At 41.5% G+C, this 23,965-nt stretch overlaps 1 protein-coding gene and 3 long non-coding RNA genes across 24 annotated transcripts in view; 1 reads left to right on the top strand and 3 right to left on the bottom strand.

The window, feature by feature from the left end:
- SMAD2 (SMAD family member 2) overlaps positions 1 to 21,875 on the bottom strand; it is a 49,674-nt gene extending 27,799 nt beyond the window's left edge. For 7 of the 20 annotated variants that reach the window (XM_086870099.1, XM_023944028.2, XM_023944027.2 and 4 more), the window contains exons 1-2: positions 21,496 to 21,875; positions 10,317 to 10,609 (exon numbers count right to left, since the gene is read on the bottom strand). In XM_086870099.1, the coding sequence (XP_086726225.1) occupies positions 10,317 to 10,552 (236 nt within the window). In that variant the 5' untranslated portion in view covers positions 10,553 to 10,609; positions 21,496 to 21,875. Of the gene's footprint in view, positions 1 to 10,316; positions 10,610 to 14,427; positions 14,499 to 17,655; positions 17,822 to 17,933; positions 21,168 to 21,495 lie in introns of those variants that run through there. The other 13 variants (XM_086870098.1, XM_086870092.1, XM_023944025.2 and 10 more) reach the window with 6 other exon arrangements.
- On the bottom strand, positions 2,024 to 6,982 carry LOC147648621 (uncharacterized). The gene is made up of 2 exons (XR_015281225.1): positions 6,878 to 6,982; positions 2,024 to 4,180 (listed from the first exon to the last, which is right to left on the bottom strand). It is a non-coding gene; the product is annotated as an uncharacterized LOC147648621 (long non-coding RNA).
- LOC147648622 (uncharacterized) lies at positions 8,337 to 9,716 on the bottom strand. The gene is made up of 2 exons (XR_015281223.1): positions 9,642 to 9,716; positions 8,337 to 9,537 (listed from the first exon to the last, which is right to left on the bottom strand). It is a non-coding gene; the product is annotated as an uncharacterized LOC147648622 (long non-coding RNA).
- The window catches only part of LOC111941094 (uncharacterized), a 28,755-nt gene continuing 26,635 nt past the window's right edge, over positions 21,846 to 23,965 (top strand). The window contains exon 1 of one of the 2 annotated variants that reach the window (XR_015281221.1): positions 21,846 to 22,007. This is a non-coding gene — a long non-coding RNA (uncharacterized LOC111941094). The remainder of the gene's footprint in view (positions 22,008 to 23,965) is intronic. The other variant, XR_015281220.1, reaches the window with a different exon arrangement.

The raw sequence follows: 23,965 nt of genomic DNA on the forward strand, positions 1-23,965 counted from the left end.
CACACCCACAACACGCATCTCAAGACCGTGCCCACAAGTGCTCTTGCCTCACATCCAATTGCTTAACAGGTAAAGCACTTTCCCAGGACATCCAACAGTTTCTTTTCCTCACTCCACCTACCAGAAGTCAGCCCTGATCTACCATCATCTGCCCTCTGCTGAGGTAGCAGTTGCCCTGCTCTCTGTCCTGTGGCAGCCAAAAAGATGGGAGTTTCAAAGGCTTAAGGAACACTAACATTTAAGTTAACAAATATATGGATTTTGCTGGAAGGAAAGCTACTTAAATCCTTCTTGGAATGTCTGTGGTTGCTGGCCAAAACATTGAGGGGTTCCCAGAGGATCAACAAACACACTGGCACTTGACTCCAGTAAAAATGTCTCCCCATCAGTGAACAGAATTACAGAATTTTTTAAATGACTGCCATTTAAGCAGCTTGCACCAGGTAGAGCCCCTCTGTTTTCCTCCTGTATTCATCTTATTGAGACATACAGTGGACAGCAAATTTTTGGGTATTAACTGTGTTTAGACACAGCATTAGTCTGCAGGACAGGTACATGGAACAGAACATTCAAAATGAAAATGCAAAAGAATTGAAAAAGCATTTTTATCATTGGTTTTATGGAATTCATGGGTATTGACACATTTTAATTCCTTTCCCTGGTATGGCTGTTAAGGGTATACTCAAGTTCCCCCCCACTGTAGCAGAAGGGGATATTTATGACATAAAGAGAAAAAAGAATTATCAATGAGCTTGGGTGACTGGAGGCTGCGCTGCTGCAGGTTTATGCAAACAATGCAAGTTTCAGAAGCCACTCCTGAGAAATGTAGTTGGAGTCTGAGATGAACATTTGAGTAATCTGTTGGAGACAAGGTGTTTCCAGCCAAACACCTGAGTCAAAAACCATTTCAAACACAACTTTCTGTGTCACAAAGATGTAAAATTCCATATCAGTTGGTACAAGCTTTTCTTCATGTTCAAACCTTCAAAACTACAGGGAGAGTTGAAATGATTGCAAGTATCAGAGGAACTCAACTTGAAGTCTTCCACAAAACTAAGGAGAAGTAAAGATTAGTTCTGGGAGGTAATTCACTAATTGAACTAAACGATAACTTTCAATTTCTGCATTTAAGCAAAACTGAGTATGCTTGATTTGCACCAGGCTTTTGTCTACCCAGTACTCAAGAAAAGTACAAACCAAGCACCAAAAAAGGGGTCTGCTTACCTCCAACTATGAGTAAAGGTTCTAAGTGAAAATTTTCAACTCTAGTTCTAAGATTTGTTTGTGTATTTTGTAATGAAAAGTCACAGTTTGGAGGATCTTTTCTGCACAAACGCTGAAGTCAGATTACTGTGCAGCACTTGTTCAAGGGGATTTCCCCAACCTCATTGTTCTTCTGCCAATTTTAAAGCATATGCAGCGAGATGTGAACTTACTCCAGCTCCCGATTGTTCTCTTGTATCCTGCCAGTCAGCTTCAAACAATGCAAATGACAAAAGCCAAAGAAAGCTGTTCATGATGAGACTTACGGCATTGTACTACACAGTAAATTTTAGAAGCTTTCCACCAATCAGTGGTGCAACTGAGTCAGAGTAAGTGAAAAAAAAACAACCCAAGTAGTAAACAAGACATGGGAAATTACTTTTATTAAATTAGCAGGTGTACATTACAAGTGGGATTAAATCAGTAGGGAGCCTATTAACCAGCTATTTGTGTTCAAAGCTTCAGCAGTAAAGGAACTGCAGTATCTTGTTTAGCCTATAAATTCTTCCTAGGCTAACAGCCTAAGCTACATATTTGTGAAGTTTTTCCTGTAAAATTAGGTGGGTTGTCATAAAGCACTTACACTAGTAAAAACAGCACTCAGGTGTTTTGTTACAGTACCACAAAAACTAAAATGGCTGACTTCTACAGAAGAAGACTATAATGAGGAGAGAAATCTTCACCACACTGAATAGCAGGCCAGCTATAAAGGAATGAGTTACCACTGTAAGCTAGGGAATAATTTAGCATAGACTGGGACTGGGTAAAAACTGATTCCTTTATTGGCAAAAAAATAACAACTATTTATGAGATAATTTTGTGCTCAGTATTTACAATAAAGCAGAGTCAACACATTTTTTTGGAGTGACCAACACATCTTCTTAATGGCAACATGAACTGTCAAGATGCAGGTATTACTCTTACTAGTCAAAGCTTTCTAACAAAACCTACTGTGCAAGCAAGTTGCTCAAGTAAACACAAGTACTCTCAGCATCAGCTGTTAATCTGAAAATTAATTGCATATAAAAAAAAAAAATCAAGCAAACTTTAACACTTAGTTTTGGTTCAGACTTTTCCTGCTCCTTACCATTAAGGGAATCCTAATGAAGAGCAGCATTAACTTGAACAAAGAACTTTCAAAAATTCTAACCAGTCACATTTTCACCCTCAAATTTGCTTTCACATCACTGATACTCCAACAGCAAAAAATACTTTAAGTTTACTTCCTAAACAATTAATATGCCTTATAGCAGTGAAGGTGACATTACTGCAATCCTTAAAAGAAAACAAACTCCACGTAGAGACAGAAAAAATGACAGCAGATTAAAAACTTGGGTTACCTGGGAAAAGGCAGCAAAACCAAGGCCAGAAACCACATTTCCCCAGCCTTTATCCAGAATTCTAGTTAGTATACAATGTAATCCTCAAAACTCAACATTTCTTCCTCCTGACTTGTGAGACAAGCTCCTTTGAACTTACAGCATTTTGCTAAGTATCTTGCACATTTGCATTTTTACACATTGACTTAGCTCAAATGACATGCCAATACTCTTTGCTTGGCACACCAACTCTAACAAATTTTGTGGGTAAGTCACATGGCTTCCTGAATTGCACGAGCTTAAAACTGGCAGCCTCAAGTATCTCTGTTTAATACTCTTAAGACTTCCTTTTTCAGGATGACATCATTCTAAGATGCTGTAACCTGAGCTATGTCTACACTAAAGCTTAACCTCAGCTACAGCAATTCACTCCTCACCACCAGCCACAGCTGTGCCACAAAACAAGTTAACAGTTATATTTGAGAATTTGTAATTAAACCTCACTCAATTACACTTGAATGCAATTGCTATTCTTAACTTCAGCAAAAAGTTCATCCTGTTCTAACCCCTGCCATGGGCAGGGACACCTTCCAGTGTCCCAGGCTGCTGCAAGCCCTGTCCAGCCTGGCCTTGGACACTGCAGGGATGCAGGGGCAGCCCCAGCTGCTCTGGGCACCCTGTGCCAGGGCCTGCCCACCCTCCCAGCCAGCAATTCCTTGCCAATATCCCAGCTGGGCCTGCCCTCTGGCACTGGGAAGCCACTGCCTGGGTGCTGTCACTCCTGTCCAAAGTCCCTCTCTTGTAGTCCATCTAAGGTACTTGAAGGGGCTCTAAGGTATCCCTGGAGAGATCCAGTAGGAACTGGCAATAGAGGAAAACTGAGTTATTAGAGAAAAAAAGCATTACCTTATGCTCATATTAATCCTGCATCCTATTCCACACATAAAAATATAGCAACATCATGAATCAAATAGAAAACTAACAAAATTTGTTTTTAGACTATAATGTGGAAATTATATTGAAAGGGTTAATAAAAGAAGGAATAATCATATTTAACACGATAACATTACCAACATTGCCATATTAATTGCTAAACTCAAGACATTAAGTTTCAGGGAAACTTGAAGTCAAACGTCATGTGAATTTTTACATCCCATTGTAAGTTCATGTAGCATCTAAAGGTGTTTTGCAGCCTAGAGTTTGAACACGTCATTTTGCATAATTAGGGCAGCATCCTTTTGTCTACAACTACATCCCGTAACTACAGTCTTTTACAGAGAACAATATTTAAGTCAATATTTAAGTTCCACCATAATTATGGGACTGCAGAGTAAGAGCAGTTTGATCCAAATCACCCCAGGACATTCCTGCTGCAACTTTCCAATGAACACATCTGAAGTATTCACAGCACCAGATACCACAAGGAGGAGCACAAGATGATGAAGCTAATCTTGGCCAATACTCCCCAAAATTGCAGCTGTTTCTTGCCATACTTCTAGAAACTTTCCACTTTCTTTGGCTTTGTTCTAAAGAACTTTTTTAATTGAAATTCCAACAAAAGAAAAAGCAGAGGGAGGTCTGCTTCATCCTCAGTAATCCTGGCAAGAGAAAAGGGTGTCAGTTGATCAACAAATGATTTACGAGAATATGATTCCTGTAATCTCAGCAACAAAAATGGTGCTTTAGTGAACACTGAAGCATTGTCTTAAATATTTATACACATTTTTGAGAGCTTAAGATGTTCAACTGTAGTTTTCATGCATTTAGAGAACTAATTTACATCCAACTGAATGCATCCAGACTGAAAAACACTGCATGGTTTCAGGACATTTTTCGTATATTAAACTGTGATTACGAACAAGTGTCCAGTGTCAGCATGAACACTGAATTTTCCCATCTCTGCTACAAACTATCAGACAGAGACAAGCTTTGTTTCTGAGAAAACAGGCTTCACCTCTGTCTTGATTGCAATGTTATTCTAGGATCTACTATGCCAACCCAAAAGCCTACTGCTGTCCTCTTCACTAACTTACAGCTCAGTAGATGTTGGGAACTCTCCTACAACAGTTCCCAGAGAAACTTTCCCTGCTCCCCACTTTAACTGCTGAGATCACCCATGTCCTATGGCTTTGACTTGAGAACGAACTAAGGGCTACCTGTACTGCTCTCCTCTGAAGTAACCTATTTTGGGGAAAGATATTAAAGCCTGAAAACAATTCTACAAGCCATATCAGCTTGACAAGTCTGCACTGTTAGTGATCAAAAGCATTCCTAAAACTAGGTTACTGCATGCAGCTATGTGATCACCTTCCTGACAAATATCCCCAAGAAATCCAAGAAACCATGCTAACTGGTAGAAAAGGGTTTGTTTTTTTTCAATAAAAACTGTGCTCAATACACCTAAATTTACTTTTTACTCAGTTATGTGGAGAAAAAGGCATCAAAAAAGCATAATTTTAAAGTATTTGTTTGTTTTCAAATAGTAGTTCCAAGCCAGTTTTCCCATCTTTGAACAGAGCATTTCTTTGCCCAGTGTACTCCTGCTGTTGACTCTTGAGCAGTGTGACCAGCACACGTAAGTTCCATGTTTGGAGCCTCAGAGTAACTAATAAAGACAGCCAACCTTCAGAAAACAATTTTAATGTGTGCTGTAAGCCATGCCTAGGCCTCTTGTCTTATTCACGGTGCTAACTCACTGCAGGGAATGAGGAAAGGGATGTGGGGCAAGCATCCAAAGGAATCACATTAAAAGAGAAACACAGTTTCTTTCAAGGATTTTGATGGGGTTAAATGGCTCTATTTTCACCTGTTTAATAAATTTGCATCAGATTCTGAAGTTTTAAGTACTGAGGCATTGATACATCTGAAATACAGCAAAATTAAGACACATTGGATTTATTTCCTGGATACTTTAAGCAAGCCTAAGAGAAGTAGGTCCAATAGCATTATTCACTTCAGCATCAAGAGTAGTCTTTCAGGCTCAGAAGTCACATGGATATTTACTTCACTAAAAAACCCTAATCAAACAACAACCAAACCCAAAAACATTACAGCCTTCAGATGCTATCAATGTATAATCAATGGTACTGTGTTTTTACATTCTTTAAGAAAGAATATCAGAAAGGTATTCTGAATGCAACCCTTAAATAACAACACCTTATCTCCCCAGAAGAATCAGAATGTGACCAATTCCATAGGAGCAGTTAAAAAAATTATCAGCCTTCACTACTGGATGAAGTGCAAGCTATACAAGTACAGCTTTAAAATATTTGAAATATTACTACTTCATCCTAAAAAACTCTAAGAAGCACCAATGTTAATGAAGTTGATCAGTAATTCCAATCACTTAATTTTGTAGCTGTTGTTTCACATTCCCAACACCCCCTCATGATCTTCCACATTCCCAAAACGATGGAATCCATTGTAAGGTTTTTTTCTTTGACTCTGAATGGAACAAAAATTGAGAATTCAACTCATATCGGAAGCAGAAGCCAAGGGCTCTAGAAATCTAAGTATAGAGTGTAAATTCCACAGATCATCTACATTCTTACTCTCCAAGTCAAAATTAGGACGCTTAAAAAAAAAAAAAAAAAAAAGGCAAAAATAAGCTTCTCTAAACCATGGCACAGGGCAGCTCTCCTCATGTTCAACAAGGGGGACAGAGGGCCCATGTAAGACCAGATAATACTAGAACTGTAATAGAAAAGCTGGCTAAAAAGCAAGAGCTTGACAGGAGTATTAGCTCTTGATCTGCTCTGGAAGCAACTGCTGTGTTTTACCTGAGATTCTGAGGCACCTGCATGGTACCAGCATCCCAGCAGAAAGCCTCTGAGCTGCTGTTTCAGAAAGCTGGTTTTTAAACCTCACTTCAGCCAAAAATCTGTCAGGGTGTTTTCCATCAACATTCAACATTGCTCTGCTTTTGTGATGCAATTTAATATAAAGCAGCAGTAAAATTTACCTCCTCTGCAGGAACTAAGGCCTTCAATTAAAGCTGAGATTCAAGTGTTAACTATACAGGATCAAAACCAACAATATATAATAGCTGTAATGTAACTACTGCTACTAACGTCAACAAAAATTTGTCCAAATTCAATGCTTCCCTTCCTTTAGCTTTTGTTTTTTAATTTATTTCCAGTTTTGAAAATATAGCAGCTACAACAGTCCAGGTCACTATTATCCCAAACCTGACTCAACCAAAGTCTTTTTATTAGTTGTACATTATAAAGCACATTACAAATGCAACTGTATTTTGGTCTCATTTAAAAGAAGCAAAAATAAGGCATGAAGCATACCTGTACTCTTTTTAAGACAGAAAATGACTCAGCTCATCACATAAAAATACTGGGATGCTTCCATACTTTGGATTCCAATTCTCTGTGCTGTTACCACTGAAGCAACTTTTTAAATAACAAAGATAAGACTGTTAATATGCCGGCTCATTATTCACTACATGGTATGGTTTGGTTTGTTAAATGCTTGACTTTCAGACGTCACTAGTTAGAAATCACTTCTGGACTGGCTTTTGAGGAACCAGGTCTTGTGGATGATGCCTCTGCACATGGCCATGGGAGGAGAGCTGCAGCTAGATGATCTTTAAACTTCCTTTTGACCCAAAATATTCTAGGATTCTGAGATTCAAAAGAATAATCAAGGCTAGGAAGGAAGAAGCTGTTCCATTAGAAGAAGGATGCTCACACTGTCTCTCCACTGACTGCATCATCCGCCCATGTCAAAACTGAATGAGAGTGGATGAAGACAAGCTCTTAAATGCCACCAAATTCACTATGTATTTTAGAAAAGTGAACTCACGTGCCAACATGTAGCTTCAGAATACACAGGGATTATGTGATTAGAATCCCACTGGCTTGCTGGGAGGATTCAGCAAGATAGCTACAAATTACTTAGAGGGCTAGTGTCAAAAGGACTTCTTGTACTTATTTAGCCTCTGCTCTAGATTACTGACCCACTTATGAAGAGCTAAGCAGTCCTGCTGTGCAATGCCAACACCCACTCCATCTGTTTGCTTCTGCTTTCTCAGAACCTCCATTAGTCTCATAAGAAGTTGTGTTAATTACCACATGAGCAGCTTTTGTGTAGTACACATAGGATCAGCCTCCCTTAGTGTGCAGTCACCTTGACAAACAGCACAGGAGCAGAATACACCTGATTCAGCATGATCATCAATGACACAGAGTAAGAAATGCAGATTTCTGAGTAGGTGACTTAATACGACTTCTGTTCAGGCTGCCTCTCAGTTTGGTGAAATGTCTGTGGGAGTCTAGATGCTTTAGGTTTCAATGATGAAAAAGTATACTAGAGTTAAACACTGTATCAAACCCTCTGGAAATCTCCCAGGGGACCAGAAACTTGAAGAACTTCAACTGAAACTTTTTTGAAGGAATAATGCAACAGTGACAAACAGAAGCATCCCACCACAGTTGTCAATATCTACAACAAATTAAAAAGCAGTAGTACGTAAAACTAAAGCTAGCTAAAAAAATCAACACACACAAAAACCCTCCCCAAGCAGAACAACATTTGGAAAGCTAGCCCAGCTGTCACATCAGAACTGCATCTCAGCAGCTTGGCACCACAAACTTCCTGCTGACTAGTAAGGAAAAAAGTTTCAAATTCAGCATTTTATTATTTATCCCTGCTGATCTGCAGATCTTTAAGACACTCATTAAAGTGGGTCGCAAACAGTGGTTTCATTAACTTACTAAATCTAAGAACAGAATCTCCAAGAAGTCATTACAGTACTGAGTTGACATTTATTTCTTGGGTTATTTCTTGGGAACCCAGAATACTGCTGTCAAAGTGAAGTAATATTAACAATACAAAACCCAGCTGTGAAATACAAGAATTCTGTATGGCACTGCTGGCAACCTTGATATCACCCTGCCCCTTAATGCCAAAACCATTTTTTAGTTTAAAATTAAACTCTGTATAATAGCCAACACAACCTGAAGAACTCTTTCTGGGTTACTCTTAAAGAACTCCAGAGAAGTAAAAACCAGGTCCAGTTCTTTTTACAGCTGAGCAGAAGACAGAGAAAAGCAAGAACTGCTGATCACAGAACATTTGTATTCCATTTTAAAGAATTATTTATTATGTCTATTTTAGCATAAAAGGTCATGCAAGCATACTGTAGTCTACTATGAGTAGTAGAGAAGCTCAAAAATAATGATGTATTAGAATACTCCAAGTACCTTCTAACGAAATTCATTGTAGACACCTATTTTTCTGAAGTAGCAGTTATCTACTGCTCCAGTATCCCTGCAGGAGAGCTCTGTAAAATCCAAGAGCTCTAGAAGATAGATACACATTTTATTTCAAGTGTGTTTAACTTCTGTCATATGAAACAACTTCCAATTTAGCACTTCATATTTGTCTCAGTAAAGACTTGATAAATACACAGAGTAATCACAAAAAATACATAACCTTACAGATTCCAATCTTAGTCTGCTGATACTACACTAAAACAAGAAAGTGCTAATGTTTTTTAATCAATTGTTTCAATCTGGAAAAAGGCAGAAGGGAGAGACAGAAATTTTTGGGTATATTCTAGGGAAGAAAATAAGAGCAGAGGGCAGCATTAGAAACAAAAGGTGAACAGAAAAGAGGAAGAAAAAAAAAGAATTAAAATAGTCACTCATTCAGGGCATACTTATGACTTTCCCAGACAGCTGTGTCAAATCGAAAACAATGCTGAAATCATTACCAGATAACAGCTACAACACATTTGATATATGGAATCATTAGTGGCACCAGTCTAATCTAGTTTGCACTATGATTAATACAAAGTTTAAAAGTAGCTAGGATGAATGTGCTAATACCGAAATGAAGTTCATAAAACAGATGTAGTTTCTCTCCTCTATAAATGTTTTTGGTGTCAAGTGACTTAAATGCCCAGAAAAGTGAGATCCTCGAACTTTTCCATGGAAAACCACACCTGTGAAGTGATTTGATACTTCTGTCACACACAATGAGCTTGCCCGGGCACCCCAGTGGGATCTCAGTGCAACATGAATCAAGAGCAGACTGCATAATACTTACAAACCCTTGCTCTCGCACAGCAGTTGCTATGAATTAAGCTGGGAAAGTCAAAGGGGTAGAATGCAGGTTGTTCATCTAAATGTTTATATATATCAGGAGCAGAAGAGTAATTCTGGAAGTACCCCATGTTATTAAACAAAAAGTGCTTCCATTAAACTAACAATAATTACAGTAAATTAACTGGTCTTCAGACAACCTGAATTTCATCCAAAGACAAAATTTCCCTTCAAAAGGGATAATGGAGGCAGCTTGCACAACTTCAACTAGCAGAAATAACCGAAAATAATTAGATTACTGAAGTGTTGACCAAGGAAAAACTAGTCTTTTGATATTTTTTGAAGGGAAAGTGTTGGCTCAAGCATGCCCCCCCCCCCCCAAGTATAGACAGGGTTATTAAATATAAAGCGTAAGGCAGTGCTACAAACTAAGAACAGTGTTAAACTGAAATCATCAGAATACATACACACAGGACCCTACATATCAATGAAAATTGAAATGTAACTAAATTGTGACATCACAAAGCATGTGCTTCAGTTATAAGGAAGCACTGTAATAATCCAATACGGAATCAAAAACATGCAACTGGTTTTTTAGTCATTTGTTCACAGAAGGTCTGAGCATCCATTCAGTCATTTCCTAAGTGGCTGTAAAAATTTCAAATACAACAGCACTTACCTTGGTATTGTCACACATTTTGTATTGCAATTCTGAGTGGTAATTGCCTTCTCAAGTTCATCCAGCTGTCCTGTTTTCTTTAGCTTCTTGACTAAGCTTTTCACTGCTTTCTCACACCACTTTTCCTCCTGACCATTCTGCTCACTACCACCAGCCCCTGCAGTGCCACCAGCAGATTTTTTCCACCCCAGAAGTCTCTTCACAACTGGTGGAGTGAATGGCAATATGGATGACATGACTTTCACCAGACAGGAAACTCAGCAAGCAATGAATTGGAGATTCCCGTCTGATCCCTAAAAACACAAACCAAAACAAGAGACATGTTACCACTGAGGTTTCACATGAAACAAACACCTGTCTACCTTAGGACCTTTTACTGCCAAAAGCCACAGGACACTGCATCCCAAAAAAAAAAAAAAAAAACAAAAAAAAAAAAAAACAAAAAAAACATGAAGTCTGTACCATGGTTAAACACTTCATCAATAAAGATCAAGAGATCAAGTTTGCTGGAGGCTCTTCAACACCTAACACAGACCAAGATTACCGTTAGAACAGAAAATTAATTTCTTCTCAAGTCTTTTCTGACTAAAGCAAACTTCAGCAAATACAGAAGGTAACTTGAGTCTAGCTTTGCAGCAGGGCTAGCCGGTTTTAGTACTTTATTAGTATTTTCCACAAGTGACTGGCAAATTGCACACACATATCTACATGTTCTGCCCATCTCCAAATTAATTTAGCAGGTGAAATTGTGTTTGGAAGGTGATTTAGTCATTATAGCTTGACAGAAACCTTCCAACAGCCAGCCATTTCACAAATCTTTCCTCATTTTTTGGTCGTGTTTTAAATAACTACCAATTTTTTCCCTTGGGGACACCAAATTCAGTTTCCCCCGAAGTCTAGTAATAAGCCCATTCCCCCCTAAAATTCAACAGCCTACAGATAATGAATCTTCTCAACTGGCAGCCCTTAAAATCAAGTCTTTCAAAATTCACTAAAGGAACAATTAAAATCTTAGTTTGCAGGCATCAGGGTAGTAGAACTGTCTGTTTTCAATTTTGATAGCCTTTCATTCAGTATAGCTCCCTTAATATCCTGATCAGGATATTAATATAAAATGAAATATTAAAAGGGATGCTGAAACAGGAGCTATGTTTAGCATTCACTGCAATATGCACTTCAAATCATTTAAAAGAGAAATGATAGCCACTTAGAAAAAAGCATCTTGCTTTTGCAGTTTCCATTAGACTGGTTTTAGGCATTAAAATAAAATACCTGAAATCAACAGGCAGACAGCTGTTAGAAATTGCTCAAGGACATTAATGGTCCTATGGATGAAAGCATAGCTTTGAAGTCAAAATGGTCCTATTTCTAGGCAACAAATGGGTATTTGAACTCCAGAAAGTTGCCATATTCCCAAGCTGTGTAAGTTAGTTCAGTTAGCTGAAAATACCTTGTTTTAGCTAAAAGCTAGCGCTACCTTCAGGCTACTTGATTTGAGCTTTGAAGGCAGCTTACGTGCCTCTCCAACCTGTACTGGCACACTCCCCACATCTATCCAAAATATACCAACTTCATCTTACTGAAATCACCCACCTGCACAACAGCATGATTTGAGGTACTTCAGGCTACAGCATTCAGAGCTAATTTATGCCTTCTCACATTTTTGCAGTTTCAGTGAGGGCAAAGTCAACAAACATTAGATTATATTCTACAGGTAATTTAAGTCATAACTTTGCAACTTCATAAAACAGAACATTCAGTAGGCATGACATTTCAGTTTCATATAAAATACATCTCCATAAACTGGCTTCTCAGAGCACCCAAAAATATGAGTGAAGCAAGCAATGTAGTTTTCTGGGGTCACAGAGACAGAAGTTCTAATTAACAGGGACCAAGATCAACACTGATAATTTTATGCAAGTCATTGAAAATAATCCATCCTAAATCACAGAATCACTGACTGCTTTGGGAAGGGACTGTTAAAAATCATCTCGCTGCATTCTCTGCCATGGGCAGGGACACCTTCCATTATCCCAGGCTACTCGGAGCTGCATCTAACCTGGCCTGCAGCACTTCCAGGGATGGGGCAGCTGCAGCTGCTCTGGGAAACCTGTGCCATGACCTAACCACCTTCAGCGACAAGAATTTCCTCCTTATACCCAATCCAGATTAGCCCTCTCTCTGATTTAAACTGTTGCACATTTCTGTCAGTACAGGCCTTGGTAAGAAGCTAAAGCATTTATTTTCAAAGACTATAAAGGAATCTCCTTCTTCCAATAACATTAAATTATTATCAAATTGTCCCAAATAACTCCAACTGCAGGTTTTGCTGAGCATTGCATTTGAGGCCTGGCTGCAGCAAACAAGAAGAATAAACTGGATTGACAACATTTTTTAATGAAACACTGATTCGGAATCTGCAGTATCATAAAGAGTCAAGCCAACATAAGAGCTTCTTGACACAGGAAGGCCAGTTCCCCTTCCTTTCTTTCCTGTGGCACCACCACCTCAGCACCAGCGCTAATGCTCTTACACAAAGATTCAGCCAGGTAAGAGTAAAAACCCACCAATTTTATGGGTTTTTTGTCAAGTTAGTTCTCTTTCAAGCTAACAAGCTTCTCACACATGGCAGTGAGGTACTAGAAGTGATGTCAGATGAATTACTGGAGTGGGAAAAAGAACTCTAGCCCCAGAGTTAAACTGCAGTACTAGCGTTGACTGCATAGCTGGAAATGTGCTTTAATTTAAATCATTTATTTTTGGTGACAAAGCCAAATTAAGCAGCCTGACATGTTCTGAACCATTTGAGGGCCCAGCAGTGAGACACATTAGACCCCTAATGAGTACACCAGCAGCTCCAGAGATTAAACACGCAGGCTTGCATGGCCTCCACTGGTTGAAGAAATACACTCAGTTTCTAAACCAGGAAGCAGCAGACACTGGGAGCTTTATAAAAATACACCAGCCTTTGAGCAAGGCCAGCATTGGGTATTTCAGAGGCACACACAAGACATTCAGAAAGACTGAACTAAAGGAGACAACCTCTTTGGCTTTTAAGACCCTGTTTTAAAAAGCAGCAACTGATGGTACAATATCTGAACATTAAATTCAGTGCTGACAGATGTAGGCAATCAACTACCACTATCATTAGTGACCCACACACCAATTCTTATCCTTATCTGAGTATTTTCTGCTCTTTAGCTTTAAATTTGACACTTTTCAGTGCCACAGAATACTCCTTTTACTGTCAGCCTTATAAAACACAGACTTCAGAAAGGTCTCATTTACCACCAAGGCAGTAAACAGCCTTTTGGAGCCTATTCTTCTAGGCCTTTCAAACATTCTCAATGCTTTTATCCAACTTTTCAGCTTTTTAATACTCCCTATGATGAGATGTTCAGTTTTGCAGTATTCTCTCCCCTAAGAATGAAATATAATTTTATGTATTCTCCAGTGGTTTGTTTTTTTTTTTAACAAAGATTTGCCTTTCTGCTTCAAACGCACATTGAGTAACTTAAGACTTAGAGCACAAAGGAATTTAGAAATTCTACACATTTCAATTTTTCTCTATATTTGAACTCACATATGATATGATTTTGCCATACTCAGAGGAAAATAAATTTTAAAAAAATCTCTTTTCACATTTGTAAAAGACTGTAGGCTCAAACCTAACTAATCAGAAATTTCCTGATACTACACTTAATTTTATACAGTTGCCTTGCTGTGTGTGTTCATCCAGCTTCTGCAGATGTCAAAAAGCACAAATTGATCCGTTACCTCCATGAAAACTAGCTGTAAAAAACCCCAAAACACTAAGAGACACATTTAAAGAGCCCTTTCTAGCAATGACTTTTACAGCTTAGCAGCTATTTAACAAAAACACAACATACATCACAGCTGCAGGCTAGGAGTCTGGGAGGTTTAAACTAACTCCTTCTTCTAGCTATGGTTTTGCGTGTCAGGGATTTGCCAGGACTTATCAATAAGAATTTCAGTAAGTTATTCCAGTAGTGGTGCTGTATCTTTCAAAGGGTGAGCAGAGAGAATGTGACACAAGTAGGACAGGACTTCATTCAGCTTAATACTTCAGCCAATAGTGATGAGTACTCACATGAGAGTATTTCAGCCAGCTTAATTTATGAAAAAGGCACTCTGCTCCAAGCCTAGAGAAGACAGTGCAACCTGCAAGGCATGAATGGGCTGAATTATGAGCAATTTGGATAAATGTTCATTTTGCAATGAAAAAGCAGCAATGGTGCATCAGCCTAGTGCTCCAAAGTCTCCTAAGGAGGCAAAAGGACATGCTACTCAAGGAAAATAGGAACCTGGCTGTTTTCTTGCAGTCCACTCTCCTCATAATCCTTCAGCAATTTAAACTGTTACAGCACAAAATTAAAGGCTACATTTCTACTTACTCCCATCAGAAGCAGTTCATGGACTTGCTGTCCACAAATCCATCTAACCATCTTTTGAACATGCCTTCACAACCTCTTGTGGCAGACTGCAACCTCTGTGGCAGTATTTAGCTGTTCACTGTTAAAATAACTACTTTTACTAATTTAATTTATTCCTTTCCTAGTTTCAGAAAGTCACTCTTGTTCTACAACTGCAAACTTTGCTGAAGAACTATTTGTATTCACCTGGTCTGCAAGCTTCACAACTGTACACTTGAATCACATTTCTCCCTCAAATTAGAGGACTTTCAGCCTCTCATCACAAAGAAATCTGAACTCACACAGTTTGGGATGTTCCCCTGGACAGATGCCAAGTCTGAAAGCTTTAGTTTTTTGATTAAATTACAAGTATTTAAGACACTGAATAAGGACTATTCTAAGGACCACAGAAAAAAAACTGCATCAGCCTAAGGTTATCTTTGCAGTTATCCCTTTGGTCACATTATCCTAAAGCTCCCAACATTATAATTTAAATAAGAAGTACGAAGACATGAATTTACACCTCATGAGGAACTGGTGATAGAAGGCAGGTTGCACATGTCTGCTGCATAACATCTGTCAGGAGCTCAAATAAAAATAAGGAACCCTAGACCTGTGTTCAGTTCTATCTGTACCCACCCAGGTGATATCAGAAACACCTTGTTTATACCAATGGGTTTAAGAGTCACTGTTAAATCTCATTTTTGACAGCAAATCCCATTTCAATTATAACTTTTACCTTCAAATGGATACAGTAATAGAATAAGCTTTGATCTCCTAAAGAACAATAATTGCATACACTGCCACGGCTGACACTTGCCTCTTGCTAAAAATGTTTCTCTAGAATTCTGCCTGGTACACATTCTTCATCCACTAAAATAAAAAGGAAAACATGTTCTTCCCCAAAATGCACACAGAACATAGTCTTTACCAATGTCTCAAGAAACATTTCCACATTGCTAAAATGGCCTCAGATTAAATATATGCTGAATATGTAACAACCCCTCTAACTCAAAGTGGTTTTTTGTGATTCCCTTGTAGTTTACAGCCAACACCCTCAAAAAACCTGAGCACCCAAGCCTTTGCTTTTAAAAGGAGCTCAGATGTGCTTCACCATCACTTACTCTTTGCACCACGACCCCTCTGCTCTCTTCTGCTGAGGCCCAATGGCCCAAATCTGATTTTTTTTTCCTTCCTGTGTACTACTTGCAATATCCACTACAACACACCAAGATTCAGGGTGTGCTGTACTCTGTGAGTAACTGGAAGCAGATTTTCAAGATCCCTTTCCAAACTCAACTGTAGTTGAACTAGTAGTACCAGGTCAGCAGTGTGTTCTGCAGCAGAAAACTTCCATTTCATCCCTTTCCATCCCCAGTCCATCTCTAGACTGTGCCTTCAAACTGCAGCTATGGATACTCAGGGAGTACTCACTGTTACCCAGAAAGGTACAAAAGTTCCTTTAGATTGCTGGAACACAGAGAGCATGTGATGTTACTCCCAAAAGTTTAAGACTGGAAAAGCTACAAATTGCCTAACTTTGGTGGTATTTGTTTCATCTCTGCCCCCGCAGCATATCTCTGCTCCCTGATGCACACATGTTTCTATAGTTGGTCAAACAGTGTCATAGTTGGCAACTTCTAAAGTCAAAGTTTGAGTCATGTCTGCTATTATTCCATTCTACTGTAGCTCTCTGGAACAAGTATTAAATATTAAGCCCATGATCCCTGCAATAACTAAGCATAAAAGATGAAGAAAACCTTAAGGGCAGCATGCTAGCAGACTAAAATCTTCAAGGGAAATTTTCCTTTCCTGAATGTCTGGAACATACTATAAACACACTAGTGCTACCAAAAATATCAAGTGATTTCTGGCTAATTTATTCTAAAGCCTTATGCAACATATTTCATATCAGTCTGCTTATTCATCTTAAACTTGAAATAAAGAAATCTGATCTCTCCTGGTTTTACTAGAAGTATTCTGGCTTAAAAGAATTTCATTTGCAAGAGCTCTTCTGGAATAAAGAGGACAAAAGTTAAGCTCCTAAGGAAAGAAGATCGAGGAAAATAATTTGTGGTATTTGAGAGAAAGTCTACAAGTTCATTTCCTCCCTGTTTAGTCCCATTTTTGAGATTTTTTTACAGGCAATGTTTTTTTCATTAATTCTGGAATCTGGACAAGATTCTTTATCAATTTCACCAAGTGCACAATGTACACCTGAATTCAGTATGAACTTTAAACTAAAATCAAAGTCAGTCTTTTCCATTTCAGATAGAATATACTCTAGCTTAAATGACTCAGTGGAAAGGACAAGGGAAGTCTATCACACCCACCATTCCTCCAAAAACTGCCTTTCAAGACTTTCATTTCATACAAACAGACACCTGGTTTTGTGATACTTTTCTGAAGAACTGCCAGCAAAAAAAAAACCAAACAGATACGGTGCTCATTCTTACCTCCTCAGGTCAGAGCAGGGCTGCATTCCCTCACTGAGGTTTGGGTGTTAGGGTTTGTTTTCACCTTGGGGAGTTCAGCCCTACTAATGCCCTCAGACTCCAGTTTAGGTTTTCAGCCAATCAGCCCAGCAGGGGGATGGCTCTGGAGAGCTCCTATCCCAAGGAGCTCTGGCCAGCTCAGCTCAGAGACCAGAGCTCCAAGCTGCAAGACCAAGGTCATGGTTCTGTTTTGACACAAGCTGATGAAGTTCAAGTCATGATACTTTTGACCTTGGAGGGCAGGAGGAGCAAAGGGATTTTCTCCTCTCAGCCAGCTTTAGAGTGAGAAATTGAACCATGTCTATACAGAGATGCAATTTACACATTCATTTTTATGTTTGCTACGCTCTAGTATTGCAATGCATCTCAAAACACTACAGCACTGTACTCATTGAAAACACAGTTACTCACCTATTATGACTGTGTATCTTGCTCACTCCATGAAGTTTATGAATTAAATGAGAGAACTCAAATTTCTCATATATAGAACTAAACAAGCATAAACATGACCTTAAAAAAGCTTGGGAAGCTGGATTTTTCTTCAGTTGCTAAGGGCTACCTCAAATTGTAGCCAGTGCTGTAATGAAAAGGTGTATTGCTATTAAAAAATTAGCACTGCATCTAAAACATGCACTCATGTCATACAAAAATTGCCTGCAACAGGAGACAGGAGAAGGAACTTAACTGACCTTTAGTTAAACTATTGGAGGGACCAATGTATTTCAGCAACTCTCCTAAAATTGCAGAAGAGGAAAGCTATCACAACTTTTATTGGTAGTTGGCCAATCCACCTGTCTCTAAAAAGATGCAAAATTCTTCTACTTAGTATTATGAACAACATCAGAGTACTGCTTCTTAAAACTCAAAGGACATTAACAGCCCCAGAAAAGCAGTGACTGAGCACTCCAAACCACAGCAGTTTAAGCCCTTCTCACCTCATTAATTTTGACTAAAATTTTCCATGTGCAACAGGCAAGTGTCAGCTTCATTATTTTAGAAAATAAATACTCCTGGGCTAAATTTGACAGGAATATTCACAGAGCTGCTATCAGTTACCTAGGTACCTGTTTCAGTTTAAAGCTTAGCAGCTCCTCCACTTTGTTAAAGCCCAAACAATTGTATTTAACAATTACTTAATGCCAGTTCACTTTCAATAGAGGCCTAATGTACCTCAGACAAGCCAGTCCCCCACCTCCTTGATAAGCAGGGTTCCATTATGTTATGTATCTGATGTTAACCTCTTATTGCTCCAGGGTTTTAAACCAAGCTCGAGCCCCAGTCTAAACCGATCGGAGACTCAAGAGCTCCTCTCTTGCGGTCTCTGCTTGGTCTTCATACTGTGGCTGTCAAACACATAATCAGAGTAAAAAGTCATCTGGAATGAAGGCTTACTCTTTGACACCGAGTTTCTATTACTGGAGGTGGAGAGGAATGTTTAGGAAGGTTTTTGCAGTCGCCAATTTCTTCTAGCCCAGAGAATATTGAGCACAGGGCTGCCTGTACTCTCCATTCTATTACAAAAACCTAATCCCATCGCATGACCTGCAGCAATTCAGTTTAACAAATCAACAATTACAAATATTTTGGCAAAGTAAGCTTAGGTATTGTTTGCCTCTCGGCACAGTTCACAATCAGTTTATGGCTTTATGATAAAAGTCATTAAATCCAATCTGAAAAGCAGAATTTACAGCTCACTTAGCAAGTCAGGCCCATAAATGGATGCTTTCAATTACAGGGCATTTACATGCACAACCATTAAGGCAGCATTGAATACATTTGAAAACTCTGGAATACGTTTTATAATAATTAAAACTTTGCGTACTGTTCTTCATACAAACAAAACTTAGGAATTTGCTTCAGTCTCAAGCAGAGCTCAGTTTCATTGTTACCCAGAATATACTACAAAGCCTGTTCTCCAAGTACTTTTGTGGGAAAGGGATTAGAAAGATGGAAACAAGGTTTGTTTTTAAAGTTGCCCTCAGTTGCAGGAAGGGTTTTCTGAGCTCAAATAAACTCAATTATATCAACTGGTACTCAAGACTTCTGAAAGATCAAGTGGAACAGGAAGGTGGAGGAGGACCCAGGGTGAGCCTTGCATTTGGAGACGCGCTGTGCAATTCCAGCATATTTGATTTTGTTGGTGAATGTAGCTGCTGGGTAGAAGGAAACAAGAGAACAGTTCAGAATCCAATTCTTTAAACTCATTTTTTCAATTTCCCTGTTTCTTTTACTGTTAAACAGAACCTCAGCAAAACTGATTAATTCTTCTCCAAGGTTCTATGACGCACATCCAGCCCCTGCAATAAAGAAAAACTGGATCTTCAAACACTTACACTCCTTTTGGTGACTGTCGTTGTATCTGACCCACACAAATGCAGAACAACAATCAGCTGCCAGGTTACTCTTTTCAACACCCCAATATGCTGTTCAACATATGCTCAGACTCACCTTTAAGTGGAAACCACCTTAAACAAGACCCTCCCCTTCCACTTCTTAAAGGCATTTGTAACTTATGTTATCTTTCATCATGATAGTGCTAAGCAAAGGGGGGAAGGGACTTCACAAACACCTCCTTTACTCACACTCTCATCCCCGAGTTCACCAGAGCTTGTAAACTTTAGAAGTTTGAAAGCTATGCCTCAGAATGAGCACACAAATAGCCCACTCATGCACCAACACCTCCAAGAAGCATGGGAAAATCTAAACAAGCAACCTCACTCTGCTGGCCTCTCACCTCAACCGGAGGGTGTTTCTTTCCCAGCCTGGAGAACAGAGCAACGACTAATCAGTCCCTCATTACAGAGTCCAGCCCCGACAGAAATAATGGAATCAGTTTGAAAGTACAGCTCTCCAGACTAAGACAGAACACTTGAGAAAAGAAAAACCTGCTGTTACCTGTGGTCTCCTAACAAGCTGTTATTATAAACCTCTCGCTACCGATGGAATCTAACTAGTTTATACCTGTGGACTGTGATAGCACGAGCTCCACACACAGTATACACAGGCTGCAGGTTTTTTTGGAGACACTTGCTTTGGTGAACCCAGTAAACAAACTTTTTTCTAATGCTATCCCGCTCGCAAGCATTTGAAAAGAGCACAACACACGTGCTGGGTTTTTCTCAGTCAGAGACTGTGACGGACAACCAAAGAGACACAAGACCAGCCTGCAGCCTGAATCCCAGCTGTTCAACAGCTCTCCACAATCATCGTAAGAGCTCTCCACTCATTCACACACTTTTTTCCGTTCTTTTATTTCCCCAGAGTGACGACTAAAAGACCACGCTGTATTGCACTTCTCTTCCCCTCCACTCTCCACAGAAAGAAAAAAGAACCCCAACAAGCAGGAACTCCACAACTCTGCAGCAACAACACCGACCACTTGCCCTTATCACGACACAGCTTTCCTTTCCCCGTGCACTTATCGAGACAGATGAGGCACTTACCAGGTTGTGTTTGTTTACAAACAACACCCAGGGATGGAGCTGCCACAGGTTCTCTGGGCAACCTGAGTCAGTACCTAGCTACCCTCGCAGGGATGAATTTCTCCCCAGTATCCCACCTACCCCTGCCCTCTGACAACACAGAGGCTGCTGCAGCATTAAAGGCATGAATAAAACCAGTAATCTCAAGTCCTGTCTCACGCGGGCTGTGTGTATTTTAAACCCGCGGCTCTGCAGACAAGGAGAGGGGACAGACAAGAGGGTGAGGCAAAGCCTCGCAATGCCAAACACAAACTTCGAGCTCCAAACACAACTCCTCACCCCACACCGCTCCTAACTTTCTCCTCCAAAACTCCACGGAGTTTCGCACACCTAACCCTGACTGCACGTCCACGAGACACATGGGGGTGTCCTGGGCAGCGCTAAGAGCTGGACGCGATGATCCTCGCGGGTCCCTTCCAGCTCGGCATATTCTGCGGACTCCTGCAAGGAAAACACACCGGGCACGGAGGGAGAGAGCGAGGGAGAGAAGGAGCAGCACAACTTCTTTATTCCCCCTCCCCTCACCCACACATACACACGGGCGGCACAGCCCGGCCCTCCCACCACAGCCCGGGGGTAATGCCGGCGGGAGCAGGATAACCCAGCCCGGGTCCCACCACAACAAAAAGGGCGAAGGCGTAGGGAGGCGCCCCCGGCCCCGCTGGGACCAGGCCCGGACGGTTCCTCACGGCCCGCGCAGCGCCAGCGGTGCGACCCTGCCCACGGGGCACGGGCACGGACCCCGGACCCGGCACCCACCAGCACCTACCGGGAGTCACCAGGATCCGCCGAGAGCCACCGCTCCTTCCTCTCCTTCTTCCTCCTCTCCCCTTCCTTATCCTCCTCCGTCTCCCCGAGTGCTGTGCGGCCGCCGCCTCTTCCCTCAGCGTTACCTCCTCCGAGGGCCCGCCCCTCGGGCCGCTCCGCCCCCGCCGCTGGGCGGGGAAGCGGCCCATTGGCTGCGTTTATCTGTTCCTTAAAGAGCCCCACTGCGATTGGTCTAGGAGTCTAATTGGCAGTCAGAATCGCCAATGGAATGCCCGCAGCGTTAGAAAAAAAAGACAAGGGAAGGGGAGTGGAAGAAACAGGCGTGAGGCGAGGGAGGCGGGTCGGGGTCGCGGCGCTCATTGGTTAGATTGACTGTCAGTCACAGCCCGCGAGCCCGCCGCGGGAGGTTGATCGGTGTTATCGGAGGTTTGGGTGAACTGCAGCAGCGCAGCCGCAGTGCGGCGCTCCGGCTCCGTATCCTTCCGCGGTGGGCATGGTGCGAGCTGAGAAAAAGTGCGTTGATTCCCGGTGGGAATTGCCGCTGGACTCCAGCTGGGGTCTGCACGGGTGGGCACTGGTACCTGGCTCCTACCGGCAATAGTGTGACACCATGACCAGGGCAGCCACCGGCTCCCTGTGCCGGCGCTGCTGAGGCACCTCCAGTGCTGGGACAGCTCTGGGCCCCTCAGCACAGGAGAGACACCGAGGGGCTGGAGCGTGTCCAGGGCAGGGAACGGAGCTGGGGAAGGGGCTGGAGCCCCAGGAGCGGCTGAGGGAGCTGGGAAAGGGGCTCAGCCTGGAGAAAAGGAGGCTCAGGGGGCCCTTGTGGCTCTGCACAAGTCCCTGGCAGGAGGGGACAGCTGGGGGGGTCGGGCTGTGCTGCCAGGGAACAGGGACAGGAGGAGAGGGAACGGCCTCAGGCGAAGTTGAGGTTGGATATTGGGAGAATTCCTTCAGGGAAGGCTTGTCCAGCCCTGGCAGAGCTGCCCAGGGCAGTGGTGGAATCTCCATCCCTGGAGGGATTTGAAAGCCATGTGGATGTGGATGTGTGGGACGTGGGTCAGTGGTGGTCTCGGCAGTGTTGGAATGGTAGGACTCACTGGTCTTGGAGGGCTTCACCAGCCTAAACGATTTTGTGGTTCTAAATATATTCAAAATGCCCAAATCTTCATGTCCCACAATGGCACAACAGTTCCAGGCCAGGCGTCCTGAGGTGTTACATGGCCACAAGGCAGTCCCAGACACTTCCCAGCCTCCCTCTGCTGTGTGCACCCCATACTCAGTAACTCTTAACACAGCAGTTTTCCCCCATGGGTTGGGGGTGGTTTTAGCTTCTGCCTTCTACAGTCTCTGCAAAGCTTTAATAATTTGTGTTGAGGTAATGGTGAAAGAAAACCAAATTCCTTCACCTCCTCAGGGACCCAGGGTCACCACAAGGGAATATTTGGGATAGTGCATGTTTGGGGACCCCTCAGTCTGTGAAACCCATGGTTGTTCTGCCTGCAGAGACCCTTGCAGTGATGCTCAGCAGGTTCCCTGGGGCTGTTCAGCCTGGAAGAGAGAAGGGTGTATGGAGACTTCACAACACCTTCCAGTATCCAAAAGGGCCCACAAGGAAGCCAGAGGGGGGCTCTCTGTCAGGAACTGCAGTGACAGGACAAGGGGGAGTGGGTAGAAGTTGAAAGAGATGATCTTTAGGTTAGATATTCGAAAGAAATTCTTTTCTATGGGGGTGGTGAGACACTAGGGCATGTTGCCCAAGGAGGTCATGGGTGCCCCAACCCTGTAAGTGCTCAAAGCCAGGTTGGATGGGGCTTGGGGCAGCCTGGTCTAGTGGAAGGTGTCCCTGCTCATGGCAGTGGGGGTCAGGACTAGATGAACTCTAAGGTCACTTCCAGCTCCTTAACATTCTATGATTTTATGAGTGGGAAGCCACAAGGTGGGAGTTTAATGAGGTTTTTTTGGGGTGAGAAGGTCAGTTCTGGATTTGCTCTAAGTCTGTTGGAGATCCTCTGGGTTATTTTTTTTGCTTTTGCCTTTTTGATACTTAATATATCTTTTATCTCCACTTCAAGCCACTTCCTTCACACCTGAGGTCACATCTCCCTAATGTAGCAGTTGTCTCTCCAGAGTCACGCTCATCTTCTAGACTGAAAGGGTTTCTGGACTCAGTGATGTAGGTGTTATGGTTCAGTGTCTTGGGCACAGGTCCCACCTCAACAGGGTTGGCATTCCCAGCAGCCACGTGAAACACTTCACAATATTTAGCCCTTCTACAGAATGTGGACTCACAAAAATCCCACTCTTGCCTCTTTTGTGCCTGGATTTTCCAGACATGTGGCTTAATTTTTTGGTAACATTTTCACCCAGTCCCAAACGTTAGAGATTCAAGGTAGTCGTGAAATTAATAGCAAAGTGAAATGGAGAAGATCCCCTCTGCAGACAAAGCAAAGCATCTGAGAGATTGCCAT

This window comes from Cyanistes caeruleus, chromosome Z, assembly GCF_971803275.1.
Source record: "Cyanistes caeruleus chromosome Z, bCyaCae1.hap1.1, whole genome shotgun sequence".
Classification (NCBI taxonomy): domain Eukaryota; kingdom Metazoa; phylum Chordata; class Aves; order Passeriformes; family Paridae; genus Cyanistes; species Cyanistes caeruleus.